We start from the raw sequence: 23,596 nt of genomic DNA on the forward strand, positions 1-23,596 counted from the left end.
GTAACCAGGGGGCAGTGGAAGGACTTGAAGAACTTTTAAGTAGCGGCAAGCATCCGCAAGGGACTCGTGACGAGTGTACATTTATCGTATGTATGTATGTATGTATGTATGTCGGCAGAGGAGTACAGATATGTGTCGCGTGCGAATACATACGATCTACCACGTCTAAACTTCACATTCTCTATATTAACGACGTTCGAGTACCTTCCAACGGTTTTTCATAAGCTTTGACTTCCCTAGCTAATGGTTACGCTAATGGAATGTACCCGCAAATTTAGTCCAATTGGATCGGATTAAGATGCCATCGTGAATCGAGCGTTTCAAATAAATTGCACCAAGAGATTAGCAATTGTCTGTTCGTTAATCGTGTGTTAAAAATAATGCACTTACTGCTGTTCAACACTGTGGCGAGGAAAACAACGAAAACGAAAAGAAAGAAACGAGAGAAACGGCGATACATATACATACTTTGATACGAGGGATTTTTATCGATGGAAACTCGATGCCAATATGAATGAATAGAAAATAACGTGGGCATTGGAATCGCCAATGGAGTTATTGTACGCAAAGTTTCAACTGGAAACTGGAAACTGTTCCTCACTTTCCTACGTAATTATTCCATTGCAAATGACTCTCGTTAGCTCTTTACGACACAATTCAAAGAGATACAGACATACAGAATTGAATGACATCGTGTAAAGTAAAATCGAATCGATATTGGCAGCAATCGTAGCGCTCTTCTCTAATACTCTTCTCTCGGCTCTCGCGATCCCTAACAAAGGAAATCAACAAAGTGAGGTACCACGGTAATATCACATCAAACGATCTTCCACGGAAACGTTTTCTCTCTCCCCCTCTCTATCGTGAATATATCTGCTCGTCTAGTTGTACAAATCATTTGCAAGACACGCAGTCTTGGGAAGAACTGTTTGAAAGAACGTAGCATTAGGAACACCAAGACACTTAACGAATAAAATACAATAGTTGTATCGCACACGCGATATCGTGTACCGACAGAGATACACAATTTCGCCGCATTAACAATTCTCGAAAAAGTCACGTCTTTTATATCGTTTCCTCTTCTAACTATCGCTTTCTATTTATATAGGTTACAACAGGACGCACTTCGAACTTAATGGCTTCGAAATTACCAATAGCGTAGTTTCGTGTAAACGTGCCCAAAGCTTTCCGGTATACGCGCGCGAAAAACAATTCGCATCGAGTGCACGCTCGGGCATTGGCAACAGTCGTCGCTCGTCCGTCGTCAGCGAAACGTTTCGTAATTGTGGTGTGTATTCTGTTTCGATTCAGTTTCCGATAAATCGTGCTGAATGAACTATGTTCGTTCGTTTCTGCATACGCGTTTCCACGATTGCTATTCGAATGTTTGTCGAACGTTTCGAAAGCGACGCGGCGAGATACCTGCGCGAGGGTCATGTTATTTGCCGGTGAAACTTACGAAACGTTATTTCGCATGACGCGAGGCTTTTGAAAGCGACGTCTACATGCGAATGAATAAATTCGTATATCAGACGGTCGTTTCTCGAAAAATCTTAACCGACGAGTCAGCGTGTTTAATGTGAATATATCTCGTGATGGTGGTCGCGCTGTTGTTATTGTTGTTGCTGTGGTTGTCGTTATTATTGTTGAATATCTCACGACTGCTCAAGCTGGACATCGTACCCGACTCGGACTCCTCGTTCGTCACGTCTGCGGCCAAGAATCAATCACTGACCAACCGGTCTCGCAGTTATATATAGCAGAGCAGATAAAGGTAACACGCGTATATCTTTTACACACACTTTTCTAAATACATATAACACGTGTAATTGATCTCCAATTTGGAAGATTCAAATAATCAAATTTGAAATCGATCGAATTTAACAGTTTGATTTCAAGATAAAACTTCAAACTTACGGAACGTCGTGAAGTTAGCTCCGAGAAAAGCAAGTGGCGGGAAATCACAACGATTCAAACAGATTAACTACTACCTATGTATTAGGTTCCTTTCAGTCGTTACTACTTCAAGTTAGAAACTTCGTGAAACGTTTCTTCAATTTTTACTTCGATCTGCTCTACCATGTGAAACAAAGTATTAAGAATGCATTGCGATGCAACGTGCAAAGAACAGTAACACTTAATCACGTAAAACAAAGGTTGTAAATAAAAGAAGCATCTTTCGGTTGTATTAAAAATAAAATTATATTTACAAGCGAGGAGGAAAATAATAATTACCAATAAGACGTCTCTTCTAGGTCGTAAGCGTAGTGGAGCCGAAAACAAATGCACGATATATCGGTTATTCGAATCTGCGGCATTTATTACGATCAAGATCCAAATGTGTGGAATTCGTTTGGCAAAATAAATTATTTCTTACTACGTATGAACGTTTTAAATGACTGTTTCTCATATTGCGTAAAATTTTTCTCGGCAAGACAGGAAGCAGATATGTTCAGTATACTCGTATGCAAATTATTTTACAATTAAATAATATTGAAACAACATTGGCACTAATCTTTCTTAAAGACGTTACGAACCTTAGTTTCATCAGGAGAGAAAATGTTAAATAATTGTATGTGACGTAAAGGAAACTACGTATCGTACGACTAACACTTTTACTGTATAAGTTAATATCTTTCTTCCTATTAACTAAAACGAAAGTAACTTTGGCAGTCGAGCCCAAATAATGGACTACGTGCGTGTCACGTCTACACGTACGTTTCTAACATTCTATCGTATAGGATACATTGAATTTGGCAAAGGTTACGGTGCAACGTGGAAGCACATGTTCTTGTACGCGGTCTCAATGAAAATGCATACTACGTATGGAGTTTTCGCGAACGAAGAGATAAAATTGAGACGGTCGAAAGTTAAGCGAAAAAGAAAAAGAAAAAACCGTCATTGTAACAAAAGCTTACGAAGTAAACGAGCGACGCTCGATACATGCTCGATTTGAAGAACTTATCTGATAAACTAACGAAATAGGATAACGTGATCACCAGGGAGTTTTACGAATCTAGTACATATACTGGTAACACTGCTTAACAGATCGTACATTGACACAGTCATCTAGGTATTCTTACTCGTTAAAATGTAGATCATAACGTAACGTACCACTACGCAACAATGATACATACTGTTTATTCAACAGCGCGTCTAAAATATGAAAATACACAGTACGTAACTTTATCGTTCGAATATACTCTAGAAAGATAGTTTGACGTCATACGACGTTACATTAGAGTATCATGCACATGCAGAAGACACTTTGAACATGAAAACATGCATGTACAATAGAAAATCGATGCTATCGGATAGAGCGTCAGCAGGATATTTTAAGTGACCGAAACAAAAACACCGCTCTTTCCTTGCTTCTTATCTCTTACGAAGTGGAACCTTAATAAATGACTTCTTCGATCTCGTTCTTGCGATAGTTTAGTTATTCGGTGAAAAATCGCGAACGATGACTATAACAAGGAACATGTGTGAAACTCGCGTTTCCCTCTCACGATATAACGCAGCAACATTTCTGACACTTATTCTCCTTTCCAACAACATCGTCCTTACAATTTTCTACGTCAGATTTACATACTTTCAATGCATTATCGCTGCTACTTTGACTCTGTACAAAATCGCTATTCGTTACCTGCTTTGAAATTATCATTTCACATTTGCTATCACATTTTGATATTTCTACTTGTTCAAAATCTTCAACGTTCGTCTCATTGCACGTATCCTGTTCAAATTTTATCTTCTCTGTCTCCGTGTTTTCCAATTTGTCCTCTGTTTCGTTCCTTTCGTGGCGAACTGTTCTTTGCTCTGCTTTCGTAGTAACTTGCGACAGTTCAGATGTTCGTTCGTTTGTCGGAAGTGTTTCCGAAATTATATTTCTATTTTTAATACTTGTCTTATCATCCGTCAGTGCCCGTTGATTTTTACTATTATTATCCTCCGTGCTATCTAACGTATTTATAACTTGATTCAATCGTTTCTCTCTGTCTTCGAGCATTCGTTCCTCGCTCGTCTTATTGCCTGCGTTAAAAAGATTTGTACTAACCATCATTGCACAGGGATTCTTGTCCGATTTTCCTATAAGCTCGCTTATGTTCTGCAAATATATGCTTTCATTTATCTCTATTCTCTTCGTATTTAAGCTCAGTCTGTTGCTCTCGTCGTCGATCTTATCGCAAAGTTCATCCGATTTTTCTGAACTGAACGCCTCGCCGCTCAAGCTCTTTGTCTGGTCGTCCGAGTAGGTGCTCAGTTTCTTATCCGAATAATCACTGTACTTGTCGTCGTGCAAGTACACGGAACTCTCGTTTGATTCGAAATTACTGGCATTTATTATCGATATCCTTGGTATGATCAAGTCGGGCGGCAAACCCTCGACATCGTTCGGCGGAGTCGAATCCATGGACAATCGGTTGATGAAATCACCAAACGAATGTTGCCCTTTGCTCTGGATCCATATCTCGGTTAAGAGGTGCGATCGCTGCCAAGACACATCGCTGTTGCATCTGTTCGTTCTTGCGGCCCACTCGTTTTTACACTCGTCGTCGTTCGGCCATGAATGTAAGCAGCAATCGCTAGGGCTCCTTTTGATATCACTCGTGTCTTGATTCGCGTCCATCGCCTCTTGCTTTTTGCTCTGAACAATCAGCTCCAGCTTGGATTTGAGGAGAGCAGGCGATACAGCTCTGTTCAGACGTTTGGCCAAGTTCGACGTCTGGGCGAACTGCGACGTGGACACGCTGTTCATGTTATCTACGTCTACGTCTGGGACATCACTCGAGGCTGATATTATAGCATTTGGACTCGGGCTGTCCATGCTATCCGGAGTGTAAGGATCATGCTTAATAGGTGCTGCGTGCAACAAGTTAGCCGAACGGTCCGTGTAATTGACCCGTCCGCTAACGTAACTACTGTAATCAGGCAACATGGACAACAACTCCACGTAATTGCTTGGCACTCGAAAGCAAAACTCAGGTGCACTCGGCAAGCTGCAGCAGTTTATCATACCTTCGTCCATAATGAGATTAGCCCTCAAGTAGACTGGCTGCAAACGGGAAAAAATGGACGATCCTTATGTAATATCGTGCATCTCTATGAAGAAATGGAGAGGGATATTCTTCGTATGGTAGGACTCTATAAAAAGTCTAACTAATATTAATATAATTTAGGGGCATACGATAACAAAGTACTTTTAGTACGATACTATAGAAATATGGTGCTGAACGTTTGGTAAAACTCACTGAAAAATATTTCACTTTGTCTACATAAAGGTGGATCTTCGATATTGTACACGACGTTTCGATTGTAATTTCGTAACATTGGAGCATCTTTAGCGAATTTATTGCATAGTTTTCTTAATTGTGATGAAAATGCATTTGAAAACGCAATAAAATGCTACCTACGATCACCAAATGTAATACACTTAACTTTTTCTGATGACAATGTATTCAAAAGGCTGAGTACAATTATAAAATTTGGGAATTGTTAAAAAAAAGTGATTTTTCAAGAGTGATACTATACTGAACAAACTACACTGACAAGCCTCTAGTTATAAATAGAGGAATAAAATACCAGTAGAAATAGAGGATAATATATGGAAAAACCAAGATAAAAACAGGCAGACAGTTGATAGATAGGTACCTTAGTGCTTAAAGATTCATTCGAAACTCCAGAAAAACAGGCTGCACCATAATAATTAAAAGAATGAATCATCAGAATAATAACTAGGAAGTGTGTAAATATATTCACCCAGCATAATAAGTAAAACGAACCAGTATCTTCTTACATTAGAAAAAAGAAAGACTTTCTCACCTTATGATCACCCATGCAAGTTGTTGGACCAATTATTCCATATTCCACAGCGTCTGGCGATGATATCTGGAAAAAAATAGTAATCACGTGGAAATATTGTTTTTTGTCCAAAAGATATGCGTTTAGGAAAAAAATACAATAAGGATAAGTAATATTTCATACGTCTTGGACTAGCATTTTAGCAGTAGGACTCAGCAGAACACGATCGCACCAAGCCGGTACTCTTGTTTGCATATAATTCGAACCTTCATTGATATCTTCCTCAAATGGATAACTGGGTACGAACTTAATTGAAAATTCAAATAATCTTCCATCAAAGTCTTCCAGCTCTCTGTCATATTCACGTAGCTACATAAATATTGGTAATTTCATTATGGTCTTCCTAATCGTCAATGCAATATTATAAGTCACATTATATAATGTAAAGTTCGAACAACGAATTACTTACCCACTCTCCACTATTTTGCACAAAAACATTCTGATGCTCGTAATGAGAAAACTCCTTTTTTCCTAATGTTAATATGAGATCATCGTCTTTATTGTGAAACTGCAATTTCGAAATACTTCCTTTGTTTGATAACCTTCTTTCTTGAGTATCTTCCGTGAGTTTCTGCGCAAAAGGAAAGTTTTATCGATTATTTTTATTCCTTTATACTTGTACAAGAACAGGATTATTTTCGAATTTTCTCATACTTACTTTGATTACCCCGGCTGTGTCCGTTCTAAAATTAAAGTCTCCAAATAAAAAGTATGGTACATTTGCATATTTATCGTTATGAAACCTATCTAACGTATGCTCGAGCGCTCTCCTACGCGTCTTACTGTATACAGATGGAAACTGAAAATTATATTATGAGAGCAAATATATCATCAAAGCTATCTCACAATAAAAGATATAATCACTTACCGTTTCCATAGCAATGAAATTACTGGCGTCATGAAATAAATGTATGTTTATGAGATCAAAAACTGTTCCGCTAATACTCCATCGTGTTCTCAGAAATCCTTTTCTGGACCATTTACATTCTGGAAAGAATTCCTGAGGGAACTTTGCTTTTTCTTTGGTCGTGACTGCTTCTATATTACCAGAATGAACCTCCTTTCCGTTCACTGGTATAAAAGTACATTCTAAAATTACAATAGTAACTTGAGTTATTTCAATTCACTCTGCTGCTGTGACACTAACGCGGCAAATATGTTGTACCTTGGAAGTCCCATAATAAAACTTCTTTCAAAGATTCATGCACAAAATAAAAATTTCCAAGTGCCTGAAAAATTGTATTTAATTTAATCACTAACAATCATATACATTTTATAAATGCATAATTTTTATATTCTCCTACCGTAAAATGCTCAGCAGATGAGTAATCCTCATCCAAGAACACTCTAATTTTGTCAAATAGCCTTAATTCTTCTGATGACATTAGTAACCTGCAACAAATAACATTAAACTAAATTAAGCTTTGTAAGAACATAAAGATTTCTCTACTCTGAACTTTTTACATAGTGTCTCAAAGATCTGTTATATTTTCAAACACTTTTTTTACATTGCTCCCCTATGAATATCATTCGATAAATTCATCTTTTGAAGTGGCTCACTCAACCATAAAGTCACGCGTGATCATCTATTTTTATCCCTTTCTGCCACTTATGCGTTAAATCATTCAATATTGTGATCAGGGAAACCTATTTGTCTTCGTATATTCTTTTTAAAAGGCTTGCATATACCTCTTACTACATTCTGCTCCATAAATGTTTCACATATAAAACAAATAATAATGTTTAGACAAATATATTATAGTATAAACTTGTAATTGTTATTCCATTACTTTGATTACAGGGTTCAGCCAATGGAAGCCTTTCAAGAAGCTTTACTCTAACAAGATTTTCTGGACTGTCTTTTCCATCCTTAATACGATATAATTACTACTGACTGTGCAGCAGACAAAGCTTTAGAAAAGTAAAGAAAAAAAAAATTACCTAACAAAGTCTTCCACCTGCCTGGTGCTGTGCTCATAATTTTTTCCACCTACTTCTTGGCAGTGCAGTGCAATAAATTTTGGATCCAGCCTCAGTATAGTCTGAAAAGCATTCTCCGTGTAATGTAATACCCATTATATTTACGCAATGACAGCGCATCTTATCTGCAATATATACTTACAGATAAAAATTCTTCCGTCCAAATTTTCAACATCGTGTTAGGCTGTAAAAAAAAAAAAAAATAAATAAATAAAAATCGCATCTTCGTAATTTCAAACGAAATTTCAATTAAAAAAAAAGGCAAGTAACAAAAGATGGTAATTTCCATCATCTATCGATGAAAAAGACCGAAAGAAATTTAAAAGCGTATCTTCGTTCATTGTACACATGTGTATCGATGAGTAAATCTCGATGAAAACGCGTACACGATGTCATCGTTCTTAAACGGTGAAAGCGTAATTCGATTTAAATTCGCGCGATTGACGAGAAACACGCTGCTATGGAAAATTGTCATCGAAATTGTTATCGTGTTTCTACGCGCGTTGGCATTGTTGTAACTTACGTTGCGAGATCGTGGATAAAATCGCGATACTTTACACTGGGCAGGAGCGAGAAAAACAAGGGGGGAAAAAAAGTGATGAATGAGGGAAAAGCAGCTTGCGACGAAATACGCGCCAACTGATTCTGAACTGGCGAAGAAAAAAAAAAAAAAAAAAAGAAAGAAAGAAAGAAAGAAAGAGAAAGAAGAAAAGAAAGAGGTCGTGCCGCGTTCGAAAGGTAAATCGCGGGGCACGATCGATCGATCATCATTCAGAGACGTGAGAAAAGAATCTTGTGAACTCACCTCCTCGAAGATACTGCCAACATTCGCAGTGACCAATAACACTGGTACGCCGTTACCCGCCATTCTTCAATGTGTCAAAAAGGGAAAGTTTGCGCTCGAAGAGAGAAAGACCACGGATATCGGGTGGCGTAGTAACGATCACGAGGAGTAGGAGGCGGAGGAGGAGGACGTGAACGACGTAGAACAACAGAGACGCAGAGATCGGTGCGAAAGGCTGTCAGGAGATGGATCGACGACGGCACACGAGCGTCGAGCGTTGCTGCACTGCCTTGAGAGAATGTTGCAAGACTCCCGGAGCACCTCGACTCGTCTCGGGCAACCCGATTCCCCGTTGACACGAGAGCACTCGGACCGAGTAGTTACGCCCGGATGGAAAGTCACCCCCGGCGAGGAAAGGTCCGCGTGTCCGGAGGAGTCAACCCCTGTGCCGAGGAGTGGCCACGGTTTCGCACCGTCCACCGGTCGCATCAAACCTCGCACTGCAAATACACATTATTAATCGAATAACGCGAGGCTCGTTCGCCGCACCAGAGGGAAAAGTTGTGTGTGCGGTAAATATATCCCTCTATCGGCCAAAGCGAAGCCACGCCTACTGCAGACGTCAATAGGCAGTGCCGTGCACGTTGGACGTGAAACTCTCCGCCGGGTGGAGACCACGCCGGGCCCCACCGGTTAACGTTAATTTCTACGCTTCACACTTCCACACGGATTCAATATCTTGGCCTCTGGGTTTCACCACGCTGCTCCACGCTACGCTACGCTGCTCGCGTTTGCAAGAGTGATATAATACACGCTTCCCTTCAGAAGCTTCCAAAGTCAAAACTCGATCGAACCTCGTCGCGATTCCGGATCTCGATCTGGATCGTACGCGGACCGAGTATATCGAATATTTCCTCACGGTATAATTCCGACGGTATTATTTCTTTTAAACGATCTTTCGTCGGTTCGTCGATGGAGAAGACCGTGACTCTCGGCGTTTCACGCCGTTGTATTGTCGATGGCGGAATAATCGATCGATCGCAATCGAGCAGCTCTCGAAAGTTTCGTGGAAACGGTGATTAAAAACGATCGACTCTTCAAGTTGCACGCGATCTAATTATTCGGTGTTGCGTTTTTCTTTCTGGGCAGTTTTTTATTCTCTCTCTCTCCCCCTCTTTCTCTCTCTCTCTCTCTCTCTGTTACGTGCGTCGAGTTATCGAGAATTGCTAAAAGCGTCGGCGATAGTCAACGGAACGGAAGTTCAGATAAGGGTACGCGTGCGCGCGGCTCGATGCTGCGAGCCGTAACCGTCGTTGGGAACCTACAATTCAATGATACGACAGAGCTGGCCAGGCTCATTTTATTTGCACGAATCTTTATCGCGCGAACGAAGATAAAACGTGCCTCGCGCCGTATCCCCGACGAATCTTTCAGCAACGAAAAAATCGGGACGGAGGAGGAAGGCGGAGGGGGGGAAGATTTGAAAGTGAAGCGCTCGTAAAGTGACGTACACGATACGTACGCTCCTGAGAACGTTCGTCGGAAACGATGTTTTCAGCTGCGCACGAGAAGGGCGAACGCACGCGCTCGTACGCTCCGTTTACGTTTACACCTTGTTTTCCATTTTTAAAAAAAGTTTCTTCTTTCATTCCTTTTCTTTTTGAAAGATCTCGGAAATGCTGTTCGGACGCAAGAGCAGACAGCTGACCAATTATGAGCTGCGTTGGCGAGCCGAATCAGCGAAGCGTGCGCGTTTAACCACGAAGGAACCATGTCAGAGATAGAGTGAGAGAGAGTGAGAGAAAGACGAGAGAGAGAGAGAGAGAGAGAGAGAGAGAAAGACGAGAGAGTGTTCAGTTAATTATCGTTCGGCGTGTGGTGTTCTCAGCGATTATCATACGAATCGGGAGTTAGAGCGAACGCAGTGTGCCGCAACGCACGGTTCGGTTTTCGACCTGACGTTGCACTTGCATTGCGTTAACCTGCTCGTCAGACAGTACGTATCGCCCGTTCCGCTAGAGCATCATCACCACCGGGGAAACGGCCAGTTTACGTCTCGTAAGCCGATCTGCCGCGCCGTCAGCGTGCCTCGCCTCTTGTGAGAATCGTTGCAAGTTCGTTTGTCGTACGCCAGACTACGAAATTACATCGCGTCTATTTTCATCGCAGACATTCGCGTCTCTCGAATCGGCCAATCTCGCCGATAACAAACCCGATATTTTCGAGAAATATCAAAAATTCCTTTCCTCTACGCGCACCACCGTCTTCGGAAATTTATTAGATGTTGGAAGGAGAAAGAAAAAAAAATATATATATATATATAGGATCGATGAGTCTGTCGACGATCATAATTGCGTGATTATTGGGAAAGATTAGGATTGACAAATTCGGAGAATCGCTGCTTGTTAACGCGTAATCGGTCACCGGTGATTGATAAAAGGCTTTGAGAATCATAATGGTAGAAAATTGAGATTTTGAATTTACGGCACTCGCGTACAGTGTGAACTTGAAAAAAATATTATATCTTTTAATAAAAAAATCCGAGACTACTGCTCTATGACTAGTAATTGACTAACTCAACTCGCTGATGATTCTCATCCTTTCATGTAATAAACGTATACGAATATTATGCGAAGATTACAAAGCAAAAAGATGATAAGCATATTTTTGACTTTTATGATTGCCATTTCACGACGAATATAGCAGAAATTTAATGTGGCGTAATTGAAAACCAAAAAGCAATCTGTTAGATGTAAAGATAAGTTTTACAAAATAATATTTTACAAAAATATGTGACAAATTGAGAAAGTTTTTATGATAACTGAAAGTATAATTACTAAAACGAGCCACATATTTTAAGCTCAACAATTAAATGAAATACTGTTTTAAAATACGAATTAATATGAAATTACCTACTGTATTTTTGTTTTATAATCACACGATACGTATCAATATAATACACAACTAATTGTATAGGGTATGTTAAAATGTTCAAGCATGTAGTACTCGTCGAGCAAAGCCGTTTTAATAAACACTGATGCAAACATGATTGCTTTCGAAATTACAAAACGTTTTCAACTGCGAGCCTGTAACAGTATAAAAGATTTCATTGAACGTCGAAGCAAAGCAATTTTCGAGATTGTGCGAAGATCGAAATCAGCCCGTATTTTTAACTTAGAAGAAATAGTTTTGCAATGAGTTGACGAAAATTCCAACACAGGCTGTCGAAAAATAGCATTCCAGGAAGGAAGGGACTGTTACCTACATAATCACGTGGAAAATCATTGTTTTGGCCAATTGTTATTCCCGTATTATTGCCATATAATATTTCTACATACAGATGATACTTCGCCTACATCTCTAAAGACTTTGTCTCACCACACGCTTCTAAATTTTAACCCCAATCTTTCGAAGTGTGTTCCATTGTTCCCTGTTTATTTAAAACAATACACGAATGGGAAAAGCAGTCGAAAATCAGTTTTGCTTCTGTTCCAATTTATCGAGAGTCAACGTTTCACTTGCAATTTCTTTTTCAACTTAATTCGTTTGCGTCTGTTTGCGATCAAGCCGCGTTTACGTTTATTATTACACGTCGTTCCATTGTTTGATCTTTAATGGATGTAATAAGCAGGTATCGTTTATTTTCAGATATGGCCATGCTGTCGTGTGTAACAGCGTTCTCGTTGATGACGGCCTTCGCGAACGGCGAGAGCATCCTGATGACCGAGGTGTTCGTCATTCCGATCAGACCGGAGACTTTCGACTGGAGTGGCGACGGTAAGAAGGGGGGGGGGGGGGAAAGGTTACTCGAACAATGACACCGATGACAGACTATTTGCATATCGTTTGTATTGCGTTCGTATCGCGGAAACGATACGGTTACGCGCAGGAGCCATGAAACGACGAGCATACAGAAATAACCAAACGCCGAGAGAGAGCAGGGTCACGCGGACGGTAGGCAGTTTTCGGTCATATACCCGTTAACTCGATTCATCAGCTGAAAGTTAAAGCGCGCCATTCGCGTCGCGTTTCGAATAGCAATCGGATTCACGGCCTCGAGGAACGCCGAACGTTCGTGCGTTGCGGCCTCACAGCTGACGTTGTCACGTGTATGTGCCGATATTCTTTTAACGCAACGTCATCGGGAAACAGTATAGCGACTGGCATCAGGAATTTTGGAAACGTGATGCAAAAATCAGTGATTTCGCCTACTTTTAGCCTCAAGTAGTTGAATTTTGATAGCTTGACCATTTCGAGACGTCAATCGTAAAAGTGACTCGGGAGAGCACTTTTGGTTCATCACTGATTTGAAAATTTTTTTTAAGAAACTCTAACAACTTTTGTGTAAAGTATGACATTTTTATGTGCTTTAGTTTTTATAAAATTTTTATATGTTGTGTATAAAAGTATAAAATTTTTTTAGGAAACTCTGACAACTTTTGTATAAAAGTATAAAATTTTTTTAAGAAACTCTGATAACTTTTGTGTAAAAGTATAAAATTTTTATATGTTTTATTTTTTATAAAATTTTTGTTTTGTATAAAAGTATAAAATTTTTTTAAGAAACTCTGACAACTTTTGTATAAAAGTATAAAATTTTTTTAAGAAGCTCTGACAACTTTTCATAGAAGTATAAAATTTTTATGTTTTATTTTTTATAAAATTTTCATATTTTTTGTACAAAAGTATAAAATTTTTATATGTTTTATTTCTTATAAGTTTCATAAAAGTTTTACAAGTTTTGTATAAAAGTATAAAATTTTTTTAAGAAACTCCGACAACTTTTGCATAAAAGTATAAAATTTTTATATGTTTTGTATAAAAGTATAAAATTTTTTTAAAACACTCTGACAACTTTTGTATAAAAGTAAAAAATTTTTTTAAAACACTATGTTAAAAGGGAACTGATTATTTAGTGATAAATTTTAATAATGAAAACAGTAGTTCACAGTTGACTTTGAAAACGTTGCAGAAATAATCAAACATTGGATTGAATTTTAAACCTATGGACCATGAAACCATCAAGCGCTTTTCTTGGAAAAGTACAAGTGTGTCCGAGTTGGCGAGGAACACGTCGCGCGCGATTACTCGGAATCAAATTATTCAGAGGAAACGAGTACTTTAACCACAGATATTTCCGAATGACTAACTAATAATTACGATTCGTTCCTTGTTTCAGTACGATCCGACCAATTCTCGTATCAACCCTCGCTGCTAAACGCGCCTGATCTTCCTTCATGGATTCATTACACGTACAGCAAAAGAGATCACCATGGTTTCCTGTACGGTGTCGCACCCAAGGATCGGAAATATTTTCAGGTGATCCATCCCAGAGAAACGTCAGACACGTACATACACACTTTTGCTGCTACTGATTGTCTTCTCTGTTTTACTTTTTTTTTTTTCTTTTAATCAGAATTTGCATTCAGTTTGCATTGATAATCACTATTTGGACGAATCAGTTCAAAACGATAATAATACTAAAGTACCGGTACGACATAAATAATTGTATATAATTCAACAGTAAAGTATAATTGAACCATATACGAGACAATATGATTTTCAAGATTATTATCTAACTTAGAAGAAATCTAAAAACAGGCCCAAACAATTGTTTGCATAGAGGCAAAAGAATAATAGACGAATTACCGACAATTTTCAGCTGGAGATAGTTGGCCTGAACAAGCATACCTACGAAACTAGGTATAAGGTGTTGGACATGAACGTCCTTGAAAAGGAAAACCTGACCAAGTACGAGGTGCATTTAAAAATCGATAATTTAAACGTGGAGGACATGTTCGACCGCAACAGAACCGAAGTGCTTCTCGATATATTTAGGTTTGTCAATAAAACTCAAGGAAAGACTTGAGCCTTGATATTTCCAATACATCCTGTCACGCGACTGATTAAGCTTTCCCTTTCTTTTTTCCTCTGCTTGCTTTCAGAAAGAGGTTGTGGAAAGACGCGGCCGACTTGTACGTGACTTTCCTCGCATCCGCTATCGAGCTCGGTGCTCGTCTACCTTTGAAGCCGAGCGAAGGTGAAGGGTGAGTTTTTCTTTGAAGAAAAGAAAAGAGACAGAAATCAAAACGCAGACGAGCGATCATTGTGCCAGATGTTTGAACATCTTATCGTAACAAACTTTTACGCATACATATACAGGGTTTCGTCACTTCTGGAGCTGATTGTACGCCTAAAAATAATGAAAAAAAGTCATATAAATATATGTCCTATCTGTCTTCGTTTATGAGATATAATGAATTTTATAAACAGAGCAAACTCTAGTAAGCTAGTTTCACCGGGGATGGTATATTCAATTTTCATAATAATCATAATTGGGATGAAGAAAACCCACATGTTATTGTGCATTCAAGACATCAACACCAGTTTAGTTTAAACGTATGGGCAGGAACAATTGATAAATTTTTAATTGGACCTTTTTTTCTTGATGGAAAACTAACAGACACAAAGTACGTTGATTTTTTGAGCACGCGTTTACACGAAATATTAGAGGAAGTTCCAGTCGATGTTAGACTTTGTATGCGNAGAGAGTAACCAGATGAATGACAAGACGCGTGCAGGCTTGTCTTCAAATGCAAGGTGGTCATTTCGAGCATCTTTTGTAAATGTAATTAAAACAGAAAATTCATTAACGAAGACAGACAGGACATGTATTTTTTCATTATTTTTAGGCGTACAATCAGCTCCCGAAGTAGGTCCCAGGTACAATTTACGAAACACCCTGTATATATTCTGCCTGTTGTATAATAAAATATTTTGAAATTTCATTCTGCAATGAGACACAAGCGTCTCGAAATTTAAAAGATCGGCAAGGATATAGAAATTAGTAAAAGAATATTACACAGCAAGACTAAGTTTCAAAGACGAGTCACTTGTTAATATAACGAGTAATTGACTATTTATGTATTTTTGTGATGCGAAACACAGATACTCGTGGTAAATCTTGTACGTATTCATAAAGAGTTTCACACACTTTCGTCATCCAACGATCTAATAATCTAATAGGTTGTTGAAAACGCTCGCGTGACAATATCCGCGCGTCCGATGCTGAGCTCGAATTGTAAGATTTCAGCACGAAATCCACTCGGCTGCGCTGCCGTCGCCATCACGATGATTATCGAACGAGTCAATGGGACTCGGCGTGCTCGCTTTGATATCGCTGACGTATTAATCGCCCGATCAACAGAAAACAACGTTGTGACGCGCGTCCCACACATCCTCCGATTTTTTTCTTTCTGTTTTTTTTTTTTTTTTCTCTCTCTTAAATGGGTAACTGCCACTTCCTTTGCAGTTGCACATCGTTTAACGCCGCTGTCGCAACGATAAACATTATGTTCCGATCCGAGGGAAATCTTTTATAGCCCGGCCGTTTATAAAGAACGCACGCGTCATTAGAGATAATCATCTGTGAAAGCTTTTGAAAAACCATCCCGTGTACGTATTTTACAAGCGGGTTATTATCGCGCAACGACTTCAAATTACGGCTAATCTCATGTGGCCGATGCAATTCGTTTCACGATCTTTTGTCGTTAATTCGTTAGCTGCAGGGCATCCTAGACTTCATAGAAAAAAAAAAAAAAATAAGATAAAATAATAATTGATTCGAACATTACAAGAGAAATACGCGTTCGTGCGAGATAAAGATTCAATAAGGTAGAGAAAAATTCTTTGAAAACAATGCATTCGTCGTATTCGAGGCTTGTCGAAAATGAATCGAGCTCGAGTTGATTGCGATCGCGTCACGTAGATTCGACACGTTACAATTTCGTTGATCCCTCGAAGCAGCCAGTCACTTACAAACGTATCCTTCCCGCGCTGCGAGTCGCCCGATCATTCGCTAATCATTCACTATCAGGGCACGTACACTCGCGTACACGAACGAATGAACATACGTGGTAAACAAACGTGGTTAGAGAAGCGTTGCGAAACGAATTAATCGTAAATTAATCGCGCGAGTTTAATGTTATATCAGCTGTAGATCCGTTTAAGTAGGTTAGTAACGTAAGTACGACATTGTTAGCACGCTCGCTGAAGCCGACTAACTGAATGGCTTCCGGTTTGCCTGCTGCTCTCCTCCATCGTACTCTCCGGCCTTAGACGTCAACCGCGCCACACTTCCCGCCGCATTATTCGACAATGCACGGTGAAAGTTTGTCATTGACATCCTTCATAGGGGAGAATTATGCAAACGGATGCGGCGAAAGAATCGTTCTATGTGTTTCTTAAAATACGCATCGTGTGCCAAGGTTGAAGGAGCAGTATTAAAGATCATAGTAAAGAAATACGAATCTGTCTTCGCTGGTTTTCTCGCTTTAATTTTATTTTAATGTCAATTCGTTGGGCCAGAGTCGAAGATTATTAAAAAACAAAAAAAAAAAAAGCACCTTACACATCTCTAGCATTTCAATGATATGACAAGTAATATTTTTTTAGCTTATAAAAGGGCTGAGATATGCACGTTTAATAAAATTAAATAAAATGGAAATATGTATTATCTATAGTGATCTTCCCTTGTAGTTACAGGAATAGAACAAGCATATTTAATTTTGTGCTTTGTGGAGAATTGGGGGGCTATTTTAGGTCTAAAGATAATTCATTGGGGGTCCGTTATGTGATGTGTAAGGGAGAGAACAAAATTTTCGAGAAAATTCTTTCTGTGTGTGACTATTCTAATAAAAAAAAAAATTAATAATTGAATAAAATAATTTTTTATTAACAATAAAAATTCTTTCCATATGTGACTAAATTCTAATATGTGACTATATAATATGTGGCCATCTAATATGTGTGTCAGATAAAGAATGATTCGATGAAATTGGTTGCGAGAATGATCGGAGAATCTACGTTTCATTGACGCATTATCAGGTTTCATCGATGAAAAAAACGATCGAATGACAAGCAAAAATGTTGCAATTTAATCCATGTAAGACAGTGGCCTACCCGACACACACATTATTGTAAACAGGAAAATTGATTTTAACAAAAAACATGTTGCAACGTCACGAGAGTCATCGGCCGATCATGACGAATGGAAATTACATCTCTCGGTAGGCTATCCCCGACTTCTGACCGAGATAACGGATAACGGGAGGCGATGCATAGTCAGGAAAGCTGTGACGCAAGTTCGACGAACATTAGGTATTCGACGTGCCGCGGAACACGTACACGGAAATCTCGCAGGTGTTTGACACAAAATTTAAGAAACTAAACTCAAAAGTTCCATTTAGTCTTACACACTCGCAACGAAGATGAGATATTTCACAAGCGTTGGACCATAGTTTGGACAGCAGATAGGTTGCTCTGACAAACAGTAAGAGGAAAGAAACGAGACGACTGCTTCAAAGAGTAGCGCATTAGTTTTCTTCTTTCTTTTTTATTTTATTAATTTTTTTAAAAACGAAGATGTGTAGAAATTATTTTCTACAAATGGAACCTATTTCAGGTCGAATGCATTTCAGTTCTCAGATGTTTTATTGTTGCAAATACGATAGAAAAAAATTAAGAACATTTGGGTAAAGATAACAATCCTCTGCACGCTGACCGATCGAAAATTTCTAGAGTCGAACATCTGACGCTTGTAGGAAATTAAAAAACATAAAAAGAATGTTTTTTTTTCTACAAATGGAACCTATTTCAGGTCGAATCTATTTCAGTTCTCAGATGTTTTATTGTTGCAAACACGACAGGAAAAAAAAATTAAGAACATTTGCCTAACACTTAGGCAAAGATAATCCTTTGCACAAACGCTGACCAATCGAAAATTTCTAGAGTCGAACATCTGACGCTTGTAGGAAATTAAAAAACATAAAAAGAATGTTTTTTTTTCTACAAATGGAACCTATTTCAGGTCGAATCTATTTCAGTTCTCAGATGTTTTATTGTTGCAAACACGACAGGAAAAAAAAATTAAGAACATTTGCCTAACACTTAGGCAAAGATAATCCTTTGCACACAAACGCTGACCAATCGAAAATTTCTAGAGTCGAACATCTGACGCTTGTAGGAAATTCCATTTTAAATACATAAAAAAGAATGTGTATTCTTTTTTTGCTCGGGTCAGAGTCGTCATAAGGCTGGGCAGCTCGATGCCATTCTCGCAAGAGCTAAACGAATTGCAGGAAGAAGTGAAACCTCTGTGGAAATTACCATCCTGTCCTCGGGATTTTAAGCGCACCAGCGTCGAGAGGCTTTTCCGAGAGGCAGAGTTTGCGTTGGATTGGTGCTCGTTCAGACTGGTGAGTTTACGATAATAATTGAACAACTTGCACAATCAGTGATCAGAAATGAGATAGTGATGTTACGTTTCAGGTCGAGCAGGAACAGCAGAGCTTGCAGCAAGAAAGCGCAAGACGAGGTCCGAGTTTGAACGTATTAGAGTTGCCAGCTTCGGGCATATCTGAGCACACGGAGTGGCGTTGGGCTAGGTCAACCAAGGCTAGTATTCCCACGAGAAGTTACTTCGAAGAAATCGCCACTACGATCTTCGTCCCAGCGATCCTGCTTCTTGTCCTGGCTGCTCTGTTGAGCACGGTGCTCTGCCTCGATCGCGAGAAAATGTGAGTAGAATCTTTTGCAATTTTATTTGTACGTTTAAAACAGAGAAATTGTAACGTTAAATATGTTCATCAATATATATGTGAAACAAATTTTCCAACGATGAACTCGTCGTGTTCTTCGCGTGTTGACTCGGTCACGGTTATCTTCTTTTCATTTCTCTGGTGAGATCCATGAAATGGAGATGCGGTGTATTGGAAGAATGTCGACTAAAATATTTGTCATTCTATACGAAGCACGTGCTCGAGGAATAAATTCCAACGTATAGCGGTGCGAGCAACGAGGATAAGTGGTAGGGGCGCCAAGAGCAGTTAGAGGGGGCTGCTGCTACGACTGGTTTCATTCATAAACAGCCACGATATCTGGTCAAGTATGTAGTAACGTGCCGGACGGTACGATCGAAACGGCAAATTGCGTGCTCGATAAGAAACGATCCACGTGTGCATGCAGCAGAGCTATCTCGTAAGAGACGTTTCTTATGCTTGGTGCAACGGATGGGACATACAAAATAGGTAAATCAATTATTATATTGATTGTCAGTTACGTTTAGCTTTAAAAGGCCAAAGGATATTTTTCTTAAAGGATAAAGAGCGAAAGGGCGATATTTTCAATATATTTGTACAACTGGTTCGATAAATAAGGAAGACCCACCCATGCCAGAGCGTAACGAGAGGTCTCTGAAACAGAAATAAATAAGCGGCTTTTTTTCCTGGAGCTTTCACGTGTATAGCAGCAGAGGGTATAAATAGAAAGAGGTTCAGTATATCGCGACCCGTGTGCTGTGATGTACATCGATTAGTATACACAGTATACACAGTTCACTTATCGTTGAAGTGTACCAATGGCGCGTATCGCTCTCCTCCAGCGAGCCTCTCGGCTAATCATTGTATTACAAGCCACGGAATCATTCGACACAAAAAGATCTTGCGTACTTACTTGCGGTACGTGATGTGCATCGTTAACGATGCCAAGCAAGTTGAAACAACTTGGAATTGTTTCAGTTTACTGTACTTTGTAATGCTCATTTTAATTAACATACTCTAACTACTAAAATACTCTAAATAGAGTATTTTAACATACTCTAAATAGAGTATTTTAACATACTCTACTTTTCGTTTCGTTTCTTTTTCACATAAATTACTTCTATTACTTTGAAAACTCGGAAAACCGTCGTGTAAGCAATTTTATCTTCCCGTCGAGTCGTAGTGAAACTTGTTTTTCTGTTATCTTAAAAATCACGTGTTCTTAGATAAAGAGATCGTGTCGCACGGGTAAGTGACCGTATGAGAAAAAGATAGAGGGAGATCTTTTCTTATAACGACGTTGAGCATCTACTCGTGACGCAATTGCTCGTTAAATCAGCTCTCGTCGATCAGGAAATCGTCGGGCTCGGTTGCTGTTAATTAGTCGCGTGTCACTTCGTTTAGCAGTGCTGTTGACAACGCTGCTTCCGTTTCGAAATTGAACGTGCTAATGGACAAAATCTAACGCCATAAAGACGCAAATCAACGGGGGTCTATTTATAAGCGAATGACCCTGACGATCGCGTCACCGATTATTCGCGCTTCTTGCTGCACTTGCTTTCTATCTATGACCTTTAACTGAATTCAGGCTTGACAAAGTACATTTCACATATTTTACGTTCCATCATATATATACGTATACTATAGTCTCGAAGTGTCTAGTGATGCCAAAATGAAAGATAAATTGGTCTCACCGATAATTGACTTGCCGATATTAATCTTAAATCGAGCCAATCCTTTTTGAATTTCGTTCAATTATATTTTATATACATATTTAATGTTCTGACTGTATTTCAGATATTTTATATATTCTTTCGTATTATGTGCTTTCTACGCATTCTCGTCATAGTTCCCACAAAAATCTGCAGCATTTAATTACTGACTCGACACTTTTTAACGATCGTTTTAGCGATCTTCCGTTTACGATCACTCTTATAGTTCCGTTAAGTAAAATAATTACGGAATTGACGCTAATATAATCTGAATCATGTCTGTGTTTTCTTAGAAATGTAATGTAGTGGTAGTTACATTCCATTGAAATCGGAAATTGTTGCGGTAATTGAAATGTATGCGTCTACCTTCGAGCATTGTAGGATTCACCTCTTATCCTAAATCGTAATGTACGTTCGTTCCAGTTTGCTCGCGCAAATGCTCTTTTAAATTATTCTTTACTAAGTAGATTTTATACTGAATTGTTGTACATAGGGTGAAATAGATCGTGTATTGGACGATGAAATGCTCTACTAGTAATGTGACATTGCACTATTAAAAAAAACGAAGAATCCTCTAATTTCTTCTATCCTAATTACGAGTTCTTATTATCTTCTAATTTATCTTCTAATTCTAATTCTAATCTATCTTCTAATTCTAATTTATTTATTTTTCTTTTGATTTATCTTCTAATTTATTTTTCTTCTGATTTATCTTCTAATTTATTTTTCTTCTGATTTATCTTCTAATTTATTTTCTACGCCTGAAATAGAATAAACATTGAGCTAAAGAAAAAAAAAAAAAAGAAGGAACAAAGTAATTTGTACTGATACGTAAAAGACGCGTAATTGCAGAAGTGATTAGCTGCAAAATATACATTGGTATTCAAGGGAGTCGTGATCTGTGCACGTGATCAAGGTAATTGCCATCAGACTACATGTAATGCGGGTTATGTGAAAACAGGAATAGAACATGCGCGTCACTGTAGATATGATTCACAAAAAAATATATAACAAAGGCGTAAAGTTATATTACAGTATAAACAAATGTTAAATAAATTGGCTGTGTTTTTTGCACAATTTTCGTAGATCGTCAAACAATTTTTTCTTCCTTTCAATATCAGGTAATTCTTGTTTCAAATAAGTTGGTAAACAAGTATATTTATATTATCAAGAAATGGAACATTTAATTTTTTTTTTTTTTTTATAGACATGATCCAGAGTCAGAACAGTATTTCTACGAATTGTTTAACATCTTTCTTCATAAAAAACATAGAACCAGGTACATCTCAATTTCAAGATGTTGACTCATGTTAATAAATTTATTGTGGAATTTCTTGTTAATGCAATTACTAACTTGAATCGTAGTAACTAACTTTAACAAGTCATACTAGCAATTCCAAATATTTAGCCATTGATTAAAATCGCAGTAAAATTGTAAAAGAATTTTTACGATTCGCACTAATAATTTCAGATGCTCGATAAAATCGTGGACTAAAATCGTAGCTTCAACAAAGCGAACTTCAACGATTACCACTAACAATTTCAATTCGAGTCTATTAAATGCGCGCTTCTTTGATGTCACAACTACGATATAAGTGTACGCATGTATTAAAAACTTATTTAATCGACAAAACATTCATCTCGTCTTGCAGCAAGAAGAGAGAAACTTCGACAGGGGATGGAGTTAGCAACAACAACATACAAATGGTCCAGTATGCTGCCATCGAAAGGGGTACATTGAAATCGCTTTCTGCTCAACCAATCAGCCCTAATGATTCCTTGATACCCAGTCCCAGGTACTGTTCCTTCATTTACAGTATATTAAATGCAGTTAACATGTAAAAGTTTCCAGGCAAATACATTCTTCATTTTCTAGAAATAATATCTAAAATAATTTTAATTAATATTGGGCACAGAAACATGAAAAATAAAAATAAATATAAATTTGGAATGATACTTTTCCACGTGGCCAGATATTCTTTGTCGCATTCGTTAGCCTTGATTCCTGTATTTTATTTCTAGAATTTCCAACGAACGTTGCAATCCATACATTCGACCAAATCCACCGCCTTACACCGGACCAGGTAATTTGTAAGTATAATCGAATAATTTTAAGTGAATTTCTATTGAAAGTATTTATTACATACACGTGTACATTTATGTTAATTTCCTAGAGTGGGCCTTCGAACAGATTTCTGACTACACGAGGAGCCAGCAAAAACGTGGTTTTGCTAAATTAATAACGATTCATAATCGTGACTATCTAAGAAGAATCGCAAAATCATTTGAACTGGCTCCGTATTGTCTGTTGCTTTGTAATTTGATATGGGTAACATGCGTTACATAGATTGGTTTAAGACTGGATAGATCTAATGAAGATACTCTTTTTAAATTGCACGAAAATCATGATATCTTCTGTTGCACAGAGGGATTTCATTACTACATCACAAATTAGTATGTAAATTTAATACTTATTTATTGGAAAACAATGTGTATGTAATGTTTCTATTTGATATTTATAGTTAAAGTATTAGCCAATTCTCACGCTAGTCATTTTAAGTACAACGGTGCTATGATGCAATATTAATTAATACAACGTGAATTTTCAAACTAAATGTCATTTTATTTGAACCCTAATGATCCTTCTCCTGTCTAAAAAG

General features: G+C 38.2%; 2 protein-coding genes and 1 long non-coding RNA gene across 11 annotated transcripts; 2 read left to right on the forward strand and 1 right to left on the reverse strand.

Moving 5' to 3' along the window:
• The first annotated feature begins 1,645 nt into the window (after positions 1-1,645).
• On the forward strand, positions 1,646-23,551 carry LOC122530911 (epsilon-sarcoglycan). 8 transcript variants are annotated; one of them, XM_043658316.1, is made up of 11 exons: positions 1,646-1,774; positions 12,275-12,403; positions 13,806-13,945; positions 14,289-14,464; positions 14,572-14,673; positions 18,708-18,882; positions 18,956-19,203; positions 22,144-22,215; positions 22,589-22,732; positions 22,959-23,027; positions 23,111-23,551. In XM_043658316.1, exons 2-11 carry the CDS (start codon positions 12,277-12,279, stop codon positions 23,133-23,135), a joined length of 1,278 nt encoding a protein of 425 aa, XP_043514251.1. In that variant the 5' UTR covers positions 1,646-1,774; positions 12,275-12,276; the 3' UTR covers positions 23,136-23,551. The 8 variants fall into 8 exon arrangements, with proteins under 8 accessions (XP_043514251.1, XP_043514253.1, XP_043514252.1 ...); XM_043658318.1 differs by lacking the exon at positions 1,646-1,774 and adding an exon at positions 7,831-7,927; XM_043658317.1 differs by lacking the exon at positions 1,646-1,774 and adding an exon at positions 9,076-9,198.
• LOC122530906 lies at positions 1,647-8,876 on the reverse strand. Of its 2 annotated transcripts, XR_006307131.1 has the most exons (12): positions 8,648-8,876; positions 7,985-8,026; positions 7,804-7,904; positions 7,167-7,254; positions 7,028-7,091; positions 6,731-6,951; positions 6,521-6,661; positions 6,272-6,433; positions 5,986-6,171; positions 5,824-5,889; positions 2,236-5,056; positions 1,647-1,710 (listed from the first exon to the last, which is right to left on the reverse strand). XR_006307131.1 is itself a non-coding variant. In XM_043658300.1 (11 exons), the coding sequence occupies exons 1-11, from the start codon at positions 8,708-8,710 to the stop codon at positions 3,506-3,508; spliced, it is 2,685 nt and encodes an 894-aa protein (XP_043514235.1). In that variant the 5' UTR covers positions 8,711-8,876; the 3' UTR covers positions 2,178-3,505. The 2 variants fall into 2 exon arrangements, 1 of the variants encoding a protein (XP_043514235.1); XM_043658300.1 differs by lacking the exon at positions 1,647-1,710 and having other exon boundaries at positions 2,178-5,056.
• On the forward strand, positions 19,626-20,219 carry LOC122530914. Its single transcript, XR_006307132.1, has 2 exons — positions 19,626-19,713; positions 19,784-20,219. It is a non-coding gene; the product is annotated as an uncharacterized LOC122530914 (long non-coding RNA).
• Positions 23,552-23,596: the final 45 nt, after the last annotated feature.

The sequence above is a fragment of the Frieseomelitta varia genome, unplaced genomic scaffold, assembly GCF_011392965.1.
Source record: "Frieseomelitta varia isolate USP_RPSP 00005682 unplaced genomic scaffold, Fvar_1.2 scaffold_364, whole genome shotgun sequence".
NCBI lineage: Eukaryota > Metazoa > Arthropoda > Insecta > Hymenoptera > Apidae > Frieseomelitta > Frieseomelitta varia.